The 24265-nt window shown below is 38.5% G+C and overlaps 1 protein-coding gene across 3 annotated transcripts in view; it reads right to left on the reverse strand.

Annotated features, from left to right (window-relative positions):
• Positions 1 to 2478: 2478 nt before the first annotated feature.
• Positions 2479 to 24265, reverse strand: part of LOC127801113 (protein NUCLEOLAR COMPLEX ASSOCIATED 4) — a 67216-nt gene continuing 45429 nt past the window's right edge. For 2 of the 3 annotated variants that reach the window (XM_052335971.1, XM_052335970.1), the window contains exons 11-15: positions 21298 to 21471; positions 4733 to 4886; positions 3470 to 3527; positions 3194 to 3299; positions 2479 to 2969 (exon numbers count right to left, since the gene is read on the reverse strand). In XM_052335971.1, the coding sequence (XP_052191931.1) occupies positions 2757 to 2969; positions 3194 to 3299; positions 3470 to 3527; positions 4733 to 4886; positions 21298 to 21471 (705 nt within the window). In that variant the 3' untranslated portion in view covers positions 2479 to 2756. The remainder of the gene's footprint in view (positions 2970 to 3193; positions 3300 to 3469; positions 3528 to 4732; positions 4887 to 21297; positions 21472 to 24265) is intronic. The other variant, XM_052335972.1, reaches the window with a different exon arrangement.

A 24265-nucleotide genomic window follows, 5' to 3' on the forward strand; every position in this document is an offset into this window, starting at 1 on the left:
AGAAATTTGGTAATGGGTTAAATGATTGATCGATACCGAAAAGTGTTTTGATGTTATCTAATTGTTAGTAAATAGTAAATCTAGAAAGTTACACACCATATAATGTTGCGTTTGATATCGTCTTCTTGTGTTCGAAATATCTCTAGATGTGATTGGTTAAAAGTTGACTCTTGATCCCTCTACCAATAATGCATAGTGCATAGTATATAATACATAGTAAAATTAATTATTCATTACATAATAAAATTAATTATTGGTTGAATAGTTAAAAGTGGGGCTTCATGGACGTGAGAGAGAATTCAATTTGGTGAGGAAGAAGAAATAAATTGGGGGGGGGGGGGGGGGGGGGGGGAATTTAAACAATTTTTTTCTTCTTTTTTCTTCATATTTTCTAAAAATAATTTGTTGTCATAAAAATTATATGTGTGAGAGTCATGTGTATAATTTTGAGACATAAATACTGGTGATACGCGAAATCTTTGTGTCTAGTACAAAAATAGGTGACCAAAATAATATTATTAATCATACTAAGTGTGGACATACTAGAATCATTATAGCGTGAGATGGATATGGTCTCAGTATAAAAATTATTTCTGTACCATAATCTTACATCGAACAATAAGTATATATTCATTTATGCATTCATTTATTAAATGTGTTACTTATATACCCAAATTATGTATGATGTGTATATTTTATTTCGATACATATATTTGATATATGATAAAAATTTTATTTTTACCTGTACTGTGCTATAGTAGTGATTTCCATCACATTAAGTAGTAGAAGGGAGTCCATACATATGTGTGTGTATAATTTATTAAAATTGATAAATTGTAAACTTAAATATATGATAAAATATCAGGTGATGTCCTTATATTATCTATCTAGAACGTCGACTTCACTCCCTTGTTGGGTTTGAATAATAGTTAGAGAATACTTACATCTTCGTCTCTAAATAATCTGAATAAAGAAATTGTTAAAGACGCATATATATATATATGTATATTATATATTTAAGACGAAGGAAAAAGATTTTTGACTACAGGTGGTGTTCACTTTCAATTTCAATGTTGGTGTTCTCTCTCTCTCTCTCTCTCTCTCGCTGGACCATCATCCATCTAATAATACTGGAATTTGAATTGGATGGCTTTGGAAGCATGGAATGGATTATTACCATTGTCCCCCAAATAGTAGAACCTCAAGACAACACTCTTCCCACAATTATAAAATTATTATTTTATCTAGACTACAACAAATATCAATGAAAATGAGGGGAACATAATTTTACAACAATTAGAAAAACAAAAAAAATATTAATAAAAGTGAGCAATAATGTTTTTGCATTAAATTTTCTATCTTCTAATGAAGTATTTATTGTAAAGGTATCTATCTATTTAGTGTTCAATTTTAGAACACAATTATTTAAGGCTCCTAATAAGGGAGCACCCAAAGGATGAGATTACTAAAATACCTCTAGTGGACAACAAATCTTGACTTGCCATGTGTCCTTATTGCTAAGCAATAAAAACAATGACATGTAGTTTCACTTATATTTCAAATAATAATATTGATTTTGAGAATTCAATTTGAAAGTAACCAAAATGTAACATCTATTTATATATATTCCATTAGAATTTTTTCAATTCAATGTTTTTGTCTCTTTTAATTTAGTTGTTAAAAGTACTCTTTGAATTTTGCATACAATTTATTTGGAGTAATTCCGTTCCTCTTTTAATAAAAAAATTTATTTACAAAAATAATTATAATTTTATTTTTTAATTTATAATAAAAATTTAGTTTAACACTACCCCCCGTGCTAGTTTAATATAAAACTCGATTAGTTTTTTCTCTTCTTCCTACAACAGTACACTTTTTAAGTACAACAACAACATATATAGAAAAGAGAAAAAAACCCTTGCTGCACAATACGCGCCCCCCCCCCCCCCCCTCCTCCTTCCTCCTGCGCTGCCTGAGGCCATGATCTTTGATATTATGCCCTAGTGCTGCTGTTGTTGCAAACTAAGACCCACCACACCTGACATCTTCAATTGCTGTTGTTGCTAACTTCTTGTGTTTCTACCTGTCGCTCGTGCTCGCCGAGTTAAGTGGTAATTACCACTCTAGCTTCTCTCCTCCTCGTAATTAGTAGAGAGTATGTGATAATTCAGGCAGATTCTAAAGAAGAGTCCCAATCGAGGATCGAATCGATCTAGTTCCAAACGAATACCCATAACCTCAACTCCCCCCCCCCCCCCCCCTCTCAAATCCCCAAGCCAAGCGTGCCTCTAAACCAGACCCAGCCACTGACTTGGTCACTGTAGACAATTTCGTTGCCAAAACACTATTTAGAAGCTGATTTCACGGTGAGCCCCAATTATTATAAGGACGAACACGCCCACGCCCAATTTTTATAGATTTAATTCGGGCTTGCTTTGCAATTTGCATATGACAAACATACAACAAAACCAAATACAATGAAAGAATAATGCCTATATTAAATGATAAATTTGGCTTTTTAAAACAATAAAAACAATCGATCCTAAAAAAAAAAAAAAAAAAAAAAGAGACAATAAAAAGCAAGTTCAACAGTGACAACAAAAGAAGACTCCTCAATAAAGTCGACTGCAAAATTCTTTCATCAAACGGTTCAGCAAGAAACCGCACAAACACGAGACACGGTAAAAACGGGGGTAAAATCCTTCCATTCTTCATAAAATAAAATTTGATCAATACCTGATGGAAAGATAGTTTCATCATGAGCACTCTATTCGAGGTTTCTTGGCACAACCATGCTCGTGCTCTTCAGATACCTTGATGTTCTTACTATAATCATCTGTATTAGTAATAATGGATTCCTCATTTTGTTCATATTTGAAAGTCCATCCCACAAAATCCAACTCGGAGAACAAAGAAGTGGGAGTTGCCTTGTAGAATGCAAGTGGAACTTGTTTTACCCTCCGACTTATCTGGAAGATATCACAAATAACAATCATATGCAATTACTACAACTACAATAATGCAATAGTCTGTCTCGGGATGCAAAAAGGGCCAAGCGAGATAACATTTAGGGGGAAAGTGTGCCGTTTATGTTTAATAAAATCAATGGAGTCCAGGGCAAGTTTTTATGGTCATGAAAGCATTGCCGATCTTTTTCTTTTCTTTCTGTTGGTGCAAATTAATGTAAATATACCTCCTCTCTAAATATGGTTGCATAGGAACCAGAAGTGAAATCTTTAACTGCAAATTCAGTTGTTTTGCTTCTTACTGTCAAGTCATCCTCAAGCGATATCACAAATCTGGGAAAAGAAACAAAAATCACTAAATAGAAAGTAAAAAATAACACATTATATACCAAAATATAAATTGTTCTAAAGAACACATGCATACCTTGAAACGAAATGCGCACGCATGCGTGCGCGCGCGTGTGTGTGTGAGAGAGAGAGAGAGGAACAGCTGATAAGTGTACCTTGAAACAAACGGGCAGTAATGGTGATGAAGAGTATCAATCTCCCAAAGTGAACTTTCTGTTCATAGGATGTCAATTGTTATTAATAATGGAACAGTTTCTATGTAGAACACATTTGCCATTGACATATGGACTCACTTACACAAAGCTTTAAGCTAACAGAATATGACAAGAATCAATATGGATTTGAAACATGAAAATGACTTGCACATCAAGACAAAGGTAGGGTTACATAATCAAATATTATCATTCAAGAACTGGCTGCACTTCGGAGGGCATATTAGCTTAACTTAAACCGAGAATCATGTATGGAAAAAAAAATTAGTAGAAGCATTTTACGAGTCAGTTTGCAGTTCACAAGTGTCTGATAAGTATTTAAAACATTTTGTCAAGTAGAAATAAGTAAAATGCCAATATCAATAAAGAAGAATAGCGATCAAGGTTATCAACCATACAGCATAATTCTGAAAAGAAGCAGACAGCTAAAATCACTTGAACAGGTGTGTGGTAAAGATTCGAATCTTGTGTATAGCAGACATAAAGGCATTGCTAATAAGCTCACAAGATAGCTGATGATTTCTTAAACTTGGGCATCAAACTATGAGGTCTTTATTGTTGGCTTCTAAGCCCACAATTTACTAGTTTTTTCAACCTTGTTTCCTTTTTTTCCTTTCTCTTTTCTTTTTTCATATTCTTCTTCTTTTATTTATTTTGTTTTGGGGGGGTGGGCTGCTAAGAACTTTTAACAGAAGAAAATCAAAAAATTGGGAGAAGAAAACGGGAGCAATGACTAAGTGGGCTCTAGAAAGTACTTTCCCTCAGAAAGCATGTGTGTTTTGAAGCACCATGAAAGAAGAATCCCTGTTGTAACATTTAAGATTTGCCCTCGCTTTTCCAGTTAATTTCATTTTTCACTTTGGTCTACATGAAGATGTCTTGTCAACAACAAAACCACCTTAGTTTCTCTGGGTCCTACAGAAATACTGAGTTTTATCCTCTAGTCAAACTTATGTAAGAAGAGAAACTCAAGTGAACTTCCCAGTAAAAGGAACAGAGTAAAAGCTGCTTAAAAAAGCACACAACAAAGGAGTTTATTATGTCAGTAAACAAAAACCAAAAAGGTGTTTAACATACATTGATATACATGTAAAAAGCCAATCTCCCTTGGTCCATGTGTGTATTTATGGTGGTTTAGGGATGTAGAAAACAAGCCATTCCTCTTTATCATGAAAAGTTACAGGAAAATTTACAGCAGAAACTTACTCATTGCATTTGCTTTAATAGGATTGACTTCTGTAATGTTAAAATGATCAATGCCTTGTTCTTTGGCAGACACTTCTAGGCTCGTAGAGGACTTTTCCCTTTCACTATCTTTTGCGTCTCTTGCATCAGCCCTAGCAGTTGGATCACCATCCTCCTGCACAAACAGAGAATAATGTTGTTGAAAATGGGAAGATATATCAGACTATCAATACAAGTTCATCCTAATGCTGGCAAATTTGCAATGCACCAGAAGCATGATCGCTCAACAAGAAAAATAGATATCAAGAAGAACGAGTCTAATTCCAATAAACTCTGCTGTCTAGAAAATCAGTGGTATAAAATAAGAATAGTTAGAAAACTCCTCTACTAAGAATCCCTAAATTTCAGCCCTTCATCACTATCCCATCTGAATGTGCTAATTTAACTGCTCTCACCTCAATTCATTTCCAATGTCATTAATCCCTAAATTCCAGGACATGGTTCAACAGAAGGTCAACAGTATCTGCTATCTTACAGATTTTAATAGCAACTACATACATTAATACTCATCACAAAAGCTACAAACAAATCTCCACTTCATCCACTTTTCTTTGACTATGTAAGCAAATATCAATTGGCAGTCAATTCAAAAGAACAATGATTGATTGTGAATTGGCCATCTATTTTCCCATAATGAGATTCAATAATTTCATATTATGCTTGTTCACTCTTACCTAGGTTCTCTCTCCCACACATGTGATGAACACTGAAGCATGCCCCTAGTAAATAAATAATAGCAGAAGGTCAATTTGCGCCCTCTACTATATGCCAATATCCAATTTAGTACCTATCTTTTTTTTTTTATCAGTTGAGAACTTTAACTTTTAAAACTGTCCCAACTTAGTACCCACCATTAGTCAAACTCAAACTCACAGTAGGTTTGGAATTGACTCTTTTTTTAAAAGATTTTTTTTTTTTTTTTTTGGGGGGGGTGTGGGGTGGGGGGGGGGGGGGGGGGGAAGGATAATGCAGGGGTTCCAAGATTTGCCCGACTAGTCCCCTACGGATCCATGCACACCAACCCACACATGGACCAAATAAGACTCCACCCAAAGGATGGCGATCGTGCTTCCATGGTTTTAACCTTGGTTCAACTCAAAAGTTTTTCCCATTCCAATACCACTTGAGCTACCCCTTGGGGTTCTTCTAAAAGTTCAAGTATTAAACTAGCCAAAATTTTTACTAATACAAAAATTTGACTGATTTAGTGCCAAAGTACTTGTCATGACCCTAGGGTTTCAGCAGATAATTAGGGCCAATTTTAGGAAGAATTAGGGCAGAATTTGAGGAAGAGAGGGAAAAACAGAAAGGGGCAGAAGAAACAGAGAGATCAAGAGGAAGAATAGAGGGAGAATCAGAAGGGAGAAAGAGAGGAAAAGAAGCTGGGGAAGGAGCAGACAGATCTGAGAGAGAGAGTTTGAAGAGAGTGAAATAGAGGAATTCAATTGATATTTCTGGATATCCAACTACAACAGCCCTAGTAGCTTTATATAGCTACTTCAACAGCTTAAAAAAAAATACAACTACTTAACAGAGTAAAATAACTACTCTAACAACTTGCCAGCTCCCGAGAATCTGACTGGTTTACTCGATCAGTTGGACGATCGAGAATGGTGACCGAGAAGAAGAGAGAGAGAAAGAGGGAGAGAGAATATGAGAGAGATGAAACAAGAGAGAGAGAATGGAAACTTCCGAGAATATTCATTAATCATTGGAGAAATGATCAGCTCATATATATAGCTAATCCCACCCGCCCCATGCGCGGTAACAGATTACCATTGCTGAGAATGTACTAGCTCCCTAATGCAGCAACAAACAATTTACAACTCCTTAAAGCATACTTTCTAATATACTACTTACTACCCTTAGTATAGCCCAATTACAATAGCACCCTCTCCTTATCTCGCTACACATGACAATTACCCTCCCCTTCAAAATCTTCTTGTCCTTAAGAAATGCTGAGAAGGACTGCTGCCTGAGGATATTGCTTGAGAATATCCGGAAGGTATTCCCAAGTATTGTTGTTGGGATGTAGGTTAGCCCATTGCACAAGCACTTGAACGATGGGAGCCCCTTGTTTGTAGATGACTCTCCTGCCAATTATAGCCGTAGGTTCCTTCGAACTGCCATCTGCATCTGGGACACGGGGTAACCTTGGGATGATGGGCTGCTGTCCCACTGCCTTCTTAAGTAATGATACATGGAAGACCGGATGTATATTGGAGTCATCTGGTAGCTGTAATCGATAGGCCACACTTCCTACACGAGCTGACACTGAAAATGGTCCATAAAACCTCGGACTGAGCTTCGAACTGGCCTTCCCGAGTAAGGTTTTTAGATGGCTCGGTAGAAGCTTCAAATATACCCAATTTCCCACCTGGAATTCTCTCACTACTACTTCTATCAGCAAATTGTTTCATACGATTCCTAGCGTTGGCCAATTCTGTTTTGAGTGTTTGGAAAACCCGCTGCCTCTGTTGAAGGTATGCATCCAAGGCTGCCATTGTAGAGGAGTTCCCAAGATCGGGCAGCAAGATTGGTTTGTACCCATACAGGGCTTCAAAAGGAGACATCTTGATGGAGTTGTGGTAGTTGGAGTTATACCACCACTATGCCAACGCGAGCCACTTATGCCAAGACTTCGGCTGTAGGAAACAAGCATATCTTAAATAGGTCTCCAAGCATTGATTTACCCTCTCGGTTTGGCAATCAGAATTTGGATGGTAGGCCGTCGACATGTTGAGTCAAATCCTCAGTAAGCCCATCAATTCCTTCCACCGCAGGCTAGTAAAAATTTTATCCCAATCCGAAACTATAGCTTTAGGAACTCCATGTAATTTCACCACTTGGTCTAGGAACATTTTAGCTATCTCTTAAGTTGTCTATGAAGTGGGCATATTTTGTAAATGTATTCACTATGACCATAATGTAGTCTCGCCCCTCCGACCTGGGTAAGCTCTCAATGAAATCCATGGAGATACTTTCCCATGGTCCTCCTGGTATGTCTAATGGCCTGTAAAAACCCCAAATTAGCCATCGTTTCTAATTTGCATCTTTTGTAGACATCACAACTCAGCACAAACTCCATCACATACTTTTTTAGCCCCGGCCAATGAAAGAGCTGCTTGACCTTGTGATAGGTAGTGATTACGTCGGAGTGTCCTATTGGTGAACTGTGCAACGCCTCCATAATCTTTTTCTTCAAGTTTTCATCCTTCCCTATCACCAACCTTCCTTTGTTTCAGATAAGGCCATTGGTCAAGGTATACCCCTGCTTGGCATTAGGATCCACCACTAGTTGTTGTAGAAGCTCCCGGATGCTCTCATCTATTTCATAGCTCGAAGCCACTTCATGGTGCTAATCTGGAACTACCACTATGAGGGAAGAGCATGCCCTTCTTCCTAGCACCTTGATAATGCATCTGCAGCTAGGTTTTCCTTTCCCTTCTGGTATTAGATTACATAATCCAATCCCATTAATTTGGTCATCCCCTTACGTTGCAACTGAGTATGTAGTTTCTGCTGAAGTAAGAACTTCAAACTCTCGTGGTCTGTTTTGATCACAAATTTACTCCCCTCCAAGTAGTGCCTCCATTTATCTACAGCCATCAACATTGCTAATAGTTCCTTCTCATATATGCTTAACCCAAGATGTCGAGGTGCTAATGCCTTGCTAAGAAATGCCAGGGGTCTACCTTCCCAGACCAATACAGCCCCAACTCCAGAAGCACTGGTATCAGTCTCCAACACGAATGGTTCGTCAAAATCCGACAGTCCTAGTGTTGGCACCTCACTCATAGCCTTCTTAAGTTTATCAAAGGCCTCCTCGGCCTTATCATTCCACTGGAAGCCATCCTTCTTCAGTAACTCTGTTAGTGGCCGGCTGATTATGCCATAATCCTTGACAAACCGGCGATAATATCTAGTCAAACCCGAAAATCCCCCTAATCCTTTAACATTTTGAGGCTTCAGCCACTCGACCATGGCTGGTACCTTGCTAGGATCAGTGCTTACCCTTGCATTAGATATTATATGGTCCAAATACTCCACATGACTCTGTGCAAAGGTACACTTGGACTATTTAACATACAATTTATTGAGTCTAAAGACCTCAAAAGTGGTTTTCAAGTGGTCTAGGTGCTTGGCAAATGAGGGGTTATAAATCAGAATGTCATCGAAAAAGACTAAAATAAATTCACGCAAGTAGGGTTCAAATATTTGGTTCATCAATGCCTGAAAGGTAGCTGGAGCGTTGGTGAGTCTGAAGGGCATTACCTTGAATTAGTAATGCCCTTGGTGAGTTTTAAAAGAGATTTTAGGGATGTCTTGAGGCTCCATCCCTATTTGGTGGTAACTTACTCTAAGGTCCAGCTTAGTGAAACAGATGCATGTTTCAACTCATCAAGTAAGTCTTCTACAATGGGTATGGGAAACTTGTCCTTAATGGTTATGGTATTGAGCTGTCGATAATCAACACAAAACCTCCATGAACCATCCTTTTTTTTGACAAGTAACACGGGAGACGTGAAAGGACTATGGCTGGGTTGAATGATCAATTTTTGTAACATGTCTTTAATGAGTCTTTCTATTTCAGTTTTCTATTTCGAGGGGTAATGGTAGGACCTTACATTAATTGGCTCGGAATTGGGCTTGAGATTGATGGTATGGTCACAGAATTGTCTAGGAGGAAGGGAGTTGGGTTCAGAAAAGAGGTCCTTGAACTCAATTAATAGCAAGTTGAGTGAGTTACTTTCGTGTACCTTCCACTGGTCACGTGGTTGGCTGCTTACTGTAACCGACAATTCCCCTTCTAGCTCCTGTCCTTCCTCAATGACTCCCAAGGCCTAGATGGAGAACAACTGGGCTACTTGAGAAAACTTGCTCTTGAGCATCCTCTGGAGTCTCTTTCCTGTTATCATCTTACACATCCCTGATTCTTGACTGCCCTTGAGTACCCTTCTTTTTCCTTCTTTCTCAAAAGTCACCTCCATTTTCTTCAAATCGAAGCTAATGGCTCACTCCCTTCATCTAGTCCACCCCAAGGACCACATCACAACCTCCAAACTTCAACAATCTCAAGTCTGCCATGAATTCTTCCCCATTCATCTCCCAGCAGAATCCCAAACACAATGATTGACTTAAAACCTTATTCTTGTCGGCCATTGTCACCGAGAGAGGGTGAGAGTTCGAGACCTCACACCCTAATTTCTTTGCCATACCTTCATCCAGGAAGCTATGGGTACTTCCACTGTCAATGAGTACCATTAGTGGACAGTGGTGAGCTCTACCTTCTACCTTAATGATCTTCTGTGTGCCAAACCTTTCAGTGCATGGGGGGAGATTTCTCCTTGATCTTCTCCGTCCACCTCCAAGGTCTCATTTGCTAGTTCTTCCTCATCTTCCCCTTCCAGTAACAGGATTTGGCATTTGCATCTATGTCCAGGAAGGTATCTATCTCCACACCTATAACATAGGTTTGCTTGGCGTCTCTGTTCCATTAAACCTCCTCCATTTGTCGGATTAGGGGCTGCAAGAGGTAATGCTAGGACCCCCTTGCCTCTGTGCCCCATCTCTTTTCCTAAAGTAATAGTACTAGACTGCCACCCTCTGGAAATCACTCATTTCACTTGGCTACATTGCTTCTTTAGCAGAGCCTCGATCATCATTTCTTGCAACCTCACACTCTCCACAGCCTGTCTCATTGTCATTGGTTATATCATCTTCACCATGGGTCTCACCACATCTTCGAGACCACAAATAAAACTCGATACAAAATACTCTTCCGACATATGAGGATTGCGTACCAACATTAAAGACCTCAGCTCCTCAAATTTGAGCTGATAGGTCTGCACCGATCCCAGTTGTTTGAGCTTGTTGAATTCTTCAATTATATCCTGCATACTCTTGTCTCCAAACCTTTCACATAAGTCGTCAGCGAACTCATTCCATGGGCTGGCTTCTTTCACTGCGATCCATCCCTGGAACCACGCGTCACCCATATCGTTCAAGTAAGCAAAGGCCAAGGAGACCTTTTGCTGCTCCTGTACCTGATACAGGGTGAACATACGCTCACACCTCCTTATCCATCATCTCGGATTTTCCCCATGGAAGAGTGGAATCTCCAGTTTGGGTACCAGAATGCTTGACTGGTATCAATTAACTTGAGCTCCCGATCTTTTCTCCCTTATATTATCTCCAGTTCCTTCCGCCTCATTCAAATGCTAACGTTCCTAATGGTCGGCGCCCCGTTTCTGCTCCTTGAAGAATAGGTTTCGACCGCTCTCTCTGTGGAAAGTCGGGCGAAAGTCTTACTGGCTGCTGGGATGCGAACATCCGTATGATCTGGTGCATTTGTTCCATCACCTACTCGCAAAATAGAGCATTCTGTACCCGATTCTCGCCCCGCCACCTTTCCATGGCCTGATCAATCCAAGCATCAACCCCTGCTCCAATCGAGGATTCAAGAGTCCCCATTCTTGTTTGCATCTCTGTCATTGTTGTAGCCACTTGCTGCAATTGGGACTCCATTTGTTTCATCCTCATTCCTTCGGCCATATGGATAACCTTCTCCTATTCTGTCGACGTCCAAGAACACCGCCCTGATACCAAATGTCAGCTCCCAAGAATCCAACTGGTTTACTCAATTAGTTGGACGATTGAGAATGGTGATTGAGAAGAAAAGAGAGAGAGAAAGAGGGGGAGAGAGAATATGAGAGAGATGAGACAAGAGAGAGAATGAAAACTTCCGAGAATATTCATTAATCACTGGAGAAATGATCAGCTCGTATATATAGCTGATCCCACCTGTCCCATCTGCGGTATCAGATTACCGTTGCTGGGAATGTACTAGCTCCCTAATGCAGCAACAAACAATTTACAACTCCTTAAAGCATACTTTCTAATATACTACTTACTACCCTTAGAGTATAACCCAATTACACTAGCACCCTTTCCTTATCTCGCGACACATGACACAACTCAACAAAACTAACTACTCCTCCTAAGAGATAATCTGTTGCACTCAACCTTACCGTAATCTCTTATACATCCTAGGGTCCTAACATTTTCCCCCGCCTTGAAATATTTCTTGTCCTCAAGAAATGCAAGACCTAACAAGACAACTCTCAAGAAGATGGAGTAGCAGTGTTGTACCAGCTTTGGGACACCATAGCTTCCCAACCTTGGCTCTTTTCCTTTTCTTCCACATCTTGGTTGAAGCAATCTTGAAAAACTTTTGTAAGCCCAACAATTTGTCAATAGCTTCCAAAAGCAACCACTCTCTGGTTGTCATAGTTAGTAGCTGAAACTTGCAAACTGCTGTTCACACAAATTTTCCCCATCACCTCTCCTTCAATGTTGATTGTTTGGACTCTAGAGGAATGACTAATTGTGTCTGTGGCTTCCTTTAACAGTTCATCACCATCTAGTGCAAGTAAGGATGTTAAACACACATACATATCTGCAGTTAATGGCTTCCAAACAGGCCAACTGCTATCTTCTAGTGCAAAAATATCTGTAATAACCCTTAGATGTAGCAATGGAGAATTGTGGACTCGCCTTGGATACTTAGACAAAAGCTGTTTGTGAGCATCAGAACTAGGAGTTGCTGCAGCATTAATTCCAATGTTCACTCCATCTTTCATTATAGTAGACAAAATCCTAATTGGCCAACTAGAAAAAGAACAAACAAAACAGCAAGAGCTTTGTTCTTCACAGTAGAGCTTTTGGCTCCTTTAGCTATCTCCCTTAGCTAAAACCTCGATAGATATTTATTTGTTGAAGCCATACTCTCTAACATCTCTAGAGCAATGTTTTGCCCTACTGGCACAAAATACCATAACCTTCCTTGAAAAATTGAATTGTACAACTCATGCAAAACCTTGTTTCCAACCACAATATTGGAAGATATCTCAGTTGAGGATATATCTCCAATCATACCATTTCCAGTAATAGTAAGGGGCTCAAATTTCTTTGCCAACCAAGAGCTGATCTGATACTGCAGCTCACCAACTAGAATTTGAACGAATAAAACAGCAAAAAACACTTCCTCCTGAGCTGTCTCCTACTCCCTGTTATACATCCAAGATTTATCTTCAACAAATTTCTCCTCCAATAGTGTTCCAGTATCAATTCCTGTAATTGCCCTTCCTGTCGGGACATACTGATTGCATAGGAAGGGATGAAAAAGTTCCACAAGTTCCTCAATGATCGAAACATGGCCTCCATCACGACTTTCATCCCCAACATGATTTATAGCCAGATTATCGGATGAATCAATATCCTTGTCCGGAATATCAAATGCATGAAAGCCATCTTCATAGCAGTTCTCATCTCTAATCTGATTTATAGCCTGCATATCACCCGAATCATCAGCTTCCTGCCATTGTAAAATGTGGTCTACATGGATCTCCTTGTCCAATCTCTCTCCATCTTCGGAATCTTGAGTTACGGTTAGCTGGTTCACTTCAGTTTGTTCCTCAGATTCCTATAGATCGAAATCCCGCAAGAAGACTCCTTCTGTCACTTCATCAAATACTCTTCTAATATTCTCTTGCAACCATTCAATAGGTGCATCTCAAGGTATTATTTCTCCTAATTTCTCAATCACTGTAGCATAATTCTTCTCAACACTGCTGGTTTTAGAAATTGATTAAGCCTGTATCTCCCTGAGAAAAATTGGATGAATTTCATATCCTAAAGATCTAGATGTGTTTATCTCCAATTCTAGAACTTCTCTGTTACCTCCTTCCATTCTTGTCACTTGGTCGATTGCATCAATCATCTCTTGTTCTGGACTTTCGATAACATCATCTTAAACGTCCTCAACAACAACTTCCCTTTCAAAAAAATCAAGTTGTTTCGTTGAATCTTCTTGTGCCCCAACATCCTGGATCGAGCCGCCGAAATTACCGTTGTTGCTGTTAACACTAATGTTACAGTCATCCTCCTTGTCAATACTACCAAAATCAGATTATTTGTTCTTTTACTCAAAATCTAACGTAAGCAATGAATCGTTTCCCCGTAATCTTGACTTCTCCTTAGGCTGCTTCATTTTAAGGATCTCCTAAGCCTGTAATGCTTCCTTAACCACGTCCTTCTTATTATTGTTTTCTACCTTAGACATTCTAAAATTCATTTTGAAAAAACAGTTTTGTCTTCCTGAGTTGAACTTTGAGATTTGACGATGGAGTAGGGATTAATCATAGGATCTGGTCGCTTGCCTATAATAATCAGATTTGAATATTCTCTGAAAAGCAAACTAGCAGGTAGTCTAGCCTAATTCTGTCTAGTGAACCTTATCATATATTGGTCCATCATCAAACTTCAAAATTCATCCCAAATTTCATGCATGTGACTTATCTCCTCTCGCAACAGACTGAAAGCATTGCCTAGCTTTTTATCCACTACCAGTTATACAGATCCAATATGGATCTACCTCTCCGTCATCGTTGCAATCATTTGCTACAAGAATCGCTAAGTGATCAATACCTAAGCAACAGTCGGAATCACTTGCTCTATGTCAGCTACAATTTTGAGCCAAGAATCATTAGCGTAGTTTTGCTTCAAAGTCAAACCTGATTTAAGAGCAAGATAAGTCGCACAGTTACATCGACTTTGATAGGCCTTCAAGAATCGCCTGAATCTCCTGGTTCTCGACTGAGAATTAATTTGCGTGCATTAACATCAATTTTCAAGAATTAGTTGCGTCAGAAGGCTGTCTATATCTGTCGGAATTACTTAACAAAGAAAACTGTCGAAGAATAATTGCTCTGCTTCTTGTGACCTGATCTATCTAAACACCTAATTCGCCTCTGGATTAACTTTACTAATCCACCGTAGTGACTGTGAATCAGCTGCTCAAATTCTAGAATCCAGCCACGAACTGTCGAAAGTTAGCTGGCCTGAATTCGTTTTCCTTGATCGACTGTAAGAATGTCAAAAATCTCCATCTCTCGACTGTAAGAATGTCAAAAATCTCCATCTTCCGAGCCGAGAGTTACTTCTCCCTTTTGGTTATGATCGTTCTCGATTTCAACAGCCGAGAGTAATCAGACTCACTGGAATGCTTTGCTTCGCCTTGCTAAACGCACACTGCAACCACCTTGAAAAACAGCTGCAAATCAACCTGCTTTTCCACTTCTATGAGTCATCAGACTTCCCATCCGAGACACCTTGTCTACTCGTTCGCAATTTTTGGTCAATTGGAACTACTCCAGGAGTCACTGGTAGCACCATCAAAACCACTTGGCAAAGTCGCCTCCAAAAATTGAACAAGAATTCTAATCAATTGGTTCGTTACAGTCACAGGGGTAACCTTGCTCTGTGACGCTTTTTGATTCGGATCGTGAGGTGATCGGAAATCGCCTAGCTCAACTTCGTAGGATCTTCTTAAGGATTACACTTGTCTTCACAACCGAGGTCGCCTTAACAAGCCTTCACAATTTGGACCTTAATCACGCCAAAATTCACAACTGGAACGGTCAGCTCTGTTCACCTCCAAATCGAATCAAAATCACAAGCAAGGATTGACTGTTTTGATACCAAATTGTAGTGTTCTAAAAATTGGCCTAGCCACTATCGAGGCGCTAGGCGGCCCCTGGCTGCTGCGATTTTTGCCTAATCGGCCCCCTTAGGCACCGACCCGGCTAATCGGTGTCGAGCAGCGCCTAATTGGCCACGGTGGCTACCTAGCCCCATGAACCGCCTTGGCCGCTTGCTCTCTCTGTTGTGGCGCCTAAGTTGATTTAGGGTTTTTTCCCCCTTACCCCCATTCTCTCTCTCATCTCATCGTCGCCGCTTGCTCTCTCTATTGCCATTGCTGCCGACCGTCTCTTGTCACTTTCTCTTTCTATCTCAGCCTCTCTCGTTGCACGCCGCCACCATCGCCGTTTACTCTCACTAGTTGCAGCCACCGTCGACGTTGCCATCGCTGCTTGTAGGAAGATTTGCTTTCTCTAGTTGCTCTATCTCACTCTCTAAATCTCAACCTTTGCTCTCTCGCCCCTTTGGTTTATATATGCACAATATTATATATATAATATAATAATTCTATTAATATATAAGTATATAGGCATAGCATATATATGATGTGTTTATAACTTTATATATATATATAAATAGAGATAGATTTTTATATATAACCTCTATATATATGTATAACCTCTATATATATGATTTGTTTATATATATATATATGAATATATATGTATGTATGTGTATTTGGGATAATAAAAATTTTATTTAAATAATTTTTTTATTCACTGCCTAGGCACTAGGCCCCAGCCTGGCGCCCGACTAGCGCCTAGCGCGTTTTATAACATTGCTAAATTGTCACGACCTTAGGATTATAGCAGAGAATTAGGGCCAATTTTAGGAAGAATTAGGGCAAAATTTGAGGAAGAGAGGCGAAAATAGAAAGAGGCAGGAGAAACAAAGAGATCGAGAGGGAGAATCAGAAAGGAAAAGAAGTTGGGGAAGGAACAGACAAATTCGAGAGAGAATTTGGAGAGAGGAAAACAGAGGAATTCAATTGATATTTCTGGATATCCAACAATAATAGCCCTAGTAGCTTTATATAGCTACTTCAACAACTTAACGGACAATACAATAGCTTAACAGAAGTAAAATAACTACCCTTACAACACAACAAAATTAACTACTCCGCCCAAGGGATAATCTGCTACACTCAATCCTACCGTAATCTCTTATACATCCTAGGGTCCTGACAGCACTTTATTTTGCTTGTTTTTTTTTTTTTTTTTTTCCCATAGTTAAGTAATGGAAACAAGCCAAATTTAAATAGTAGGGTCTAGGGTGTGCAATTTAAGAGGTGATTTACCTACAACATTAAGCACAAATCCAATTACCAAAATCCAATTATCTATTTCATAAGCAGTTCAAATATGGATAATAGATTAAATACATAATATATTAAATATATTTAATCAATCATACATATTTGGATTGTTACGATAAATCTAATAGAATCCGAATTCGAGTTTGGGTAATTGGATCCATGTTTAATACTAAATCTGATTAAATGGATAAAATCCAGGTCTAATCCAAGTCTATTGATAGGCCCAAGATAAGCAAATCCCTCTAGAATTGCATCCCTATAAAGGTTAGTTTTATACCTAGTACTTTAAACTTGACATCTTCTTATTACTTAACTAGGAAAAAAGAAGTAAAATAAAATAATTTGATAAGTTCAACACTAAATAATTCAAATTTTCATATAATTAAAAAACTTGGTCAATTGAATGCTTGGACTTTAAAAAAAGGGGTCAATTTCATACCCACATGAGTCAACCGTTAATTTGACTAATTTTTCTTAATAGTTGATTGATTATAAGTACTAGGTTGGAATGATTTCAAAAGTTCAAGTATTCAAGTCCCCCCCCCCCCAAATCTAGAAAAAACATAGGGGAAAAAAAAAAAAAAAGGCTAATGAACTAGACATTGTTGTATAGCACAAGGAGCAAATTGGCCTACCTAAATTGAAGTAAACCACACTACTAGGGCCACCATAGCATAGTCACTGAAAAAGAGGGAAAATGTATGCAGAAAGATTGAGGGAGAAGAGAAGATCATATTCATCAGTTTAATCGGAATATATGCAGAATACATCCTTGCTAGTTTCCTATTATGTACACTTAATTAGGAAGCTACATCTACACTAGTTTAGGAAACTTACAACTAGTTTTGACAGCAATCACCTAATTTTGTTGCTAAAGAGGAGTCTAGTCTAGTTTGCACACTCAAGAAGTCTCTCTATGATTTGAAACAATCTCCACGAGCGTGGTTCGGCAGGTTCAACACTATGGTTCAAGCATTTGGTCTCACCTAGAGTGAAGTTGATCATTCAGTTTTCTATCGACACTCATCTTCTTTATGCATCTACTTTGTTGTTTACGTGGATAATACTGCTATCACATGGAGTGATCAGGTTGGCATGTAGAAGCTGAAGGAACATCTACATCAGCACTTTCAAATCAAAGACCTAAGAAGACTGATATTTCTTGGGTATTGAAGTTGCACAATCAAGAGATGGTATCTAAATCTCTCAGAGGAAGTATACACTTGACATCTTAGAAGAAACCAATATAGTGAACTGCAAACTAGTTGACGCTCTAATGGACCCAAATGTCAAACTCTTATCGGGACAGGGGGAGCTCTTTTCAGATCCTGTAAGGTATCGAAGACTGGTAGGCAAGTTGAACTATCTCACAGTCACTTGTCCTGACATTGCTTTTGTTGCGAGTGTAGTTAGTCAGTTTTTCAATTCTCTATATGATTCTCACCAGATGCTGTTATTCGAATTCTGAGATACATCAAAAGAGCACTGAGTAAAGGGCTACTCTATGAGGATAAGGGGGACATATATTTGTTGTTATGCAGATGCAGATTGGACAACATCTCCTTCTAATTGTAGGTAAACCTCTGTGCAAGGATGATCAGAAGGAAAGGTGATTTTGATGTCTATGTGCAAGGATGATAAGGAGACCTTGAAGTGAATAATCAGGAGGCCAAATGATCAAGTGGCCTAGAGAAAGGATGGCTTACTAATGAGCAGGAGGCCTCTGATGACCGAGAGGCCTACCAAGACAAACAAACGATTAGGGGTGCGGGAGGTTGTTCCCGTGCTAACCCTTCAATGCTTAAGTTAGTTTTCAACTGCTTGAGCGCAAAAATAGAGTTTGAGTACCAAAGTGAACATACTTGAGAGAGAAGGTGGGCCTCCTAATTATAGAGAAGGGTGAGGGGTGAGGAAGACATGTGTTAGCCATCTCGGGTTTCATGGGTGGCATATTCCGCGAAATCTTGGAATATTATTGGCATATTCAGTTCAAGAAATGCTCGGGAGGGTCCGTTGGCTTCGAGGGAGGCTCCCGGGGGTTGGAGGAATTTGTGACCGAGTGGTCACACATGACTGAGTGGTGGCCACTCAGTGCTCTTTCACTTCTTTTTGCTTAGCTTGGAATCCTTGCTCGTGTTGTTTAATTGCCTTTTTTACTCATGGATTGCACTTGCTGTTTGTTTGTATATTACATGTGCCCTTGGACCTCCTTGACCGAGTGGTCTCTCGGTGCTGATTGAGTGGTGGCCATTCAATCCTTGTTTTGTAAAGCCGTGTGTGGGCCTACTTTGTTTCTCCATTCTTCTTCCTCATTCTGCCACACTTCCCTTGCCATTAATAATCGGCCATCCCTTCTTTTTATATTAATTTAATCCCCCAATGTCCGCTGCCCTTCTCCAATTGTATATTTGTTGCCTCCCAATCCTCTTCTTTTTTTTATTCCTTCAATCTCCATCCTAATCTCCCCCAATTGTTGCATCCCTTGTTCCTCTCCAATTTTATAATCCCTTTTAATCTCCAGTTTGATCCCAATCTTCCTCCAACTTCAATTATTTTAGTCTCAATACTTGCTTTGCCTCTATCTCCAATTTCTCCTTGTAGCTTTCCCGATTAATCTAGTTTTTGGCTCTTGGTTTGTGGATTTTGGCCCATTTAAGTATGCACTTGACCCGGATGTCCACTTGTAGATTTTAACCCAAATTTGTCACCTAGATCTGCTCCATATCTAGTACTGCTTGCTGTTTGCAGGGCATATCACTAAGAAATATTTTAGGTTTCCTAGTTCTTTAATCTCAAACTCTTTGCAAGTACTTCTTTGAGGCATCTCATCTCATAAAGATCATTTCTTGTGACAATAATATCATCTATGTCAAACAAGACATGGGAATAATGTTTCAATCTTATTCTTCCATTCAGGGAATGATTTGAATATATATAGGTCTTCCTATCAAGTTAGGAAGTTCCTAAAACAAAATATAATAGTTTCCAAATTCAGTTATGGAAACTTGTACAAATTAGAATACAACAAGATATAGAAAATTTACAACATCTAGAAGATACATTCTCTAACTTAGAAAGAAAATATAATCAAGGAATCAATCACTATCATCAAAATGATCTGATCTTGTCCTTAGTCTCCCAATCGTTGACACTTCCCCTCAAGATTGAGAATGGATATCATCCATTCCAAACTTGCTGATCATCCCTTGACACACGACTGCAGGTAACTCCTCTTTAGTTAACACATCTACTAACTAATCATTAGAGGAGATATATGGTATACAAATCAGACCACTATCTAACTTCTCCTTGATAAAATGCCTATCCATTTCAATATGCTTAGTTTTGTCATGTTAGACTGGATTATGAACAATGCTTATTACTGATTCATTGTCACAATAAAGTCTCATAGGAGCTGCCCACTCAATTTTCAGATCATCAAACAATATTTTCAACCATAGTAACTCACACTCCTAGAGCCATAGACCTAAATTCGGCTTCTGCACTTGATAGAGCCACTACACTTTGTTTTTTGCTCCCCCATATCACAAGGTTGCCCCCTAGGAAAGTGCAATAGCTTGATGTGGATCTTCTATCCACTATGGACCCTACATAATCTACATCCGTGTAAGCCTCAAGTGACATGCATTCGCCTTTCTTGAACATGCTTCCTTTCCCGGGTGTCCCCTTCAAGTAATGTAATATCCTATACACTACCCTTGGGTTAGTTTCTTTAAGATTGTGCATGAATTGGCTAACCACCTCTACTGCATATGCAATGTCTGGTCGTGTACGGGCTAGATAGATCAACCTCCCCACTAGCCTTTGATAGGATCCCTTATCAACCACACTGTCTTCAAGAACCTCTCCCAACTTGTGATTAGGTTCAATTAGAGTATTTGTTGCCTTAAAACCTAGCATTTCAGTTTCAGTTAGGAGATCCACAATATATTTCTTCTAAAAGATAAAGATTCCCTCCTTTGAGTGTGCTACTTCTATGCCCAAGAAATATTTCAATCTCCCCAATTCCTTAATTTCAAACTCACTAATCAAAATGTCAAGCCTCCAAGATGAGGTTTGAGCAATTATGAAAATATCGAGGATCCGAGAGAGATAATAGAGTTTTGGAGGGAGAATTTGAAAGATGGGAGGGAAAAATTAGAGAGAAATGAGAGGGAAAGAGAATTAGTGAGGGAAAGAATTTTTGTTATTGCTTAACATGATTCCCATCCTCATACATGGTAGCCTTATATAGGGTCTTCTCTTCAGCTTAAAAGATTAACCTAAGGGGTACAACTTGTATAGTAGTAACTAACTAGTACAAGTGGCTTATGCACTATCACCAAAAGTCAAATTTGCTGCTGGGGTCATGACATTCAGCTAATGCTGAGATGACCAATACTTGAAATCTCTACTATGTATTTAAATGTTTCCTCACTTAAATTGATTGCACAAATAGTGTTTGAGAACATAGAGAATGTAATATAGATTTTTTGTAAATAGAAGGTAATATGGTTTCATGAGCTTAATGACATTAATAACTAGAAACTCCACTTCCAACCACATTCCACAACCATGACATCAAGTATGAAGTATGTTTCTTGAGGATTCCTACGAGAATAGTTACAATGAAGCAATAAGGGTATGATAACAATCTTACAACGCTTACCCAGTGGACCAAACAGTTGATGGAAGGATGTCTCCGTAAAAGGTTGTGAATTAGTGCTACAATGATCGATGCTCCGGAGGGAGGGACTGAGAGCGACAGCCTGCTCAGTTTCTTGGCAAAAGCAGCAGCCAAATATGCAGGAAGAAGTGGTGATCTCAAGCATGTATCAAGAAGCTACAAATAACACATGAAAAAGTAAAAAACTCGAACCCGAAAAGGAGACAACACTGAATACAAATTCAATTCTATAGTAAAAACTCATGAGTCGTTCTTTTGGTCTCTTTTTCCTTTGTTGTCAACATATAGATTTACAACAAAATCACAACTGTGATTCATCACTCTAATGTTATGGTTAAGAAAATAAACAACAAAAATTGCAAATAAAAATATACATTCATCTTAACATCCTGATCACTTGGCACATGTTGGTGCTTCACTGTTACACTCAATAGGAGTCAACCTAACCTTATAACGAATAAATTCCTAACTTCGTTCTTGTATGGTCACACATTCATCTTGACATCATGATCACTCTTTCACTCATATTTTGCACATGTTGGTACTTTACTGCCTAGCATTTTATGCCATACAAAAAAGTTGATCTTATAGTTATCTTATAAAAATTTCATTTTTTATTCAACAAAATCGTATTATCACATTAAACTCTCGATGCAATTTTCTATTTTAATCATCATATCTTAATTTTATGGATAACATCCTCACTAATCTCCCATCTTTTTTTTTTATGATTAAATCAAGATATCTGAGCTCATATTATCTTGGTATGACTTGATCTTCAACTTTTACCATAACATCATCCACAATTACATTTTTACAAACTTACATTCTATATATTTGATTTTCCATCTGTTTAATTTAAAACCTCTACAATCTAAAGTATTCCTCCATACCTTGAACTTAGTATTCACGTTTCTTTTGCCTCACCAACACAATGTCATTTGCAAATAGCATACTAAAAGACACGTTTGCCTAGAAATGTTTGGTGACTGCATCCATTACTAGGGCAAAGAAGTAAGGGTTTAATGCAAATCCTTGATGTAATCCAATTGTAATTGAAAACACATAAGAATCTTGTTCACATGTTTTGATAGATGATTTTGCTCCATGATACATGTCTTTAGTAACATGCATATAAGTACTTCAAACTCTTTTAAAATCATCCACAAGACTTCTCTAAGAACTTTGCAATTAACTTCTTATAAATCTATAAACACTATATGTAAATCATTTTATTTTTCTCTATACCATACTCTTTTATTAGGTGCCTCAGCAAGCATATAACTCCCATTGTTGGTCTACCAGGCACAAGACCAAAATGGTTTTTACACCTAAGTTTCTCTTTATCTTTGTTCAATCACTCTTCCCCAAAGTCTCATTAGCTTGATTCCTCAAATTTTCACAACTTTGGGTATCTCCTTTATTCTTGAATACACTTGATTCTTTCTCCACTCCAATGTTCTAAAAATCAGCCTAGGTAGCCCCTGGCCGCCACGATTTTGGCCTAATTGACCCCCTTAGGCACCTACCCGGCTAATTGGTGCTGAGCGGCGCCAAATCAGCCACGGCGACCGCTTAGCTGCATGGGTCACCTAGCTCCATGAGCCGCCTCGGCTGCACATTAAGTTTAGTATAAGTTGATTTAGGGTTTTTTTCCCCCTTACCTATTCTCTCTCTCACCTTGCCGTCGCTGCTTGCTCTCTCTGTTGTTGTTGCCACCGACAGTCTCTCGTCACTTTCCTTTTTTGTCTTAGCCTCTTTCATCGCACGCCGCCGCCGCCGCCTCTTGTGGACAGTGAACTCGCCGTCGTCGTCGCTGCTTGCTCCCTCTAGTTGTAACTGCCATCGACATTGCCATCGTGCTTGCAGGAAGATTTGCTCTCCCTCTCTGAGTCTCAACTTTGTTATTTAATATTTATTATTTAACTTAGTTTAATATATGTTAATGTGTTGTTAAATTTGTTATCTATGCACAATATTATATATATATAATATAATAATTTTATTAATATATAGGTATATCATATATGTGATCTGTTTATAATTTTATATATATATATAAATAGAAATAGATTTATATATATAGCCTCTATATATATGATTTGTTTATATATATATATGAATATATATGTATGTACGTGCATTTGGAATAATATAAATTCTATTTAAATAATTTTTGTATGCACTGCCTAGGTGCTAGGCCCCAGGCTGGCGCCCGACTAGCGCCTAGCACGTTTTAGAACACTGGTCCACTCATCTAACTTCCCTTATGATTTAAGGAACATAATAAATGGTTGTGTTGACCAAAAATGCCCTCTTTGTAAAATTTACAAACAAGAGATTGTAGCTAAGTGCTAACGAGAGAGAGAGAGAGAGAGAGAGAGAGAGAGAGAGAGAGAGAGAGAGCTGAATATTAATCTTCGGACTTATCAAAATACATGAAAACAGAATAGTTGTTGCTTATATACATAGTAGCTAAACAATATACGCCAACATAAAGCGCACATAATAAAGAGAGAATAGGCTAGCTTAGCTACCGACATTTACAACAAACTAATATATAAACAGAGGAGAAGATAATAAGAGGCAAACATATCTTCCTGTCGCATTCCCCCTCAATTGTAACTATCCTCTGTCAAGCTGCCTGCATATCGAGTCATCAAAACTTGAGGTTTATTGTATAGGTGACTTCTTGAGATTAAATCTCTCACAAAAAAACTTGAATTTGCTACTAGGTAGTCCCTTAGAAAAGATATCAGCCAACTGATGCAATGAAGGCACATACCGGATTTCAACAATACCATTTTCAACCTTCTTTCTTATAAAGTGAACATCAATTTCAATGTGTTTGGTGCGAGAATGGAATACTGGGTTTTCAACAATGCTTTTTGCTGCCATTTTATCACTCCACACTATAGGAGTAAAATCACACTTGTAACCCAATTCTGAA

This window comes from Diospyros lotus, chromosome 5 (genome assembly GCF_014633365.1).
Source record: "Diospyros lotus cultivar Yz01 chromosome 5, ASM1463336v1, whole genome shotgun sequence".
Taxonomy (NCBI): Eukaryota; Viridiplantae; Streptophyta; class Magnoliopsida; order Ericales; family Ebenaceae; genus Diospyros; species Diospyros lotus.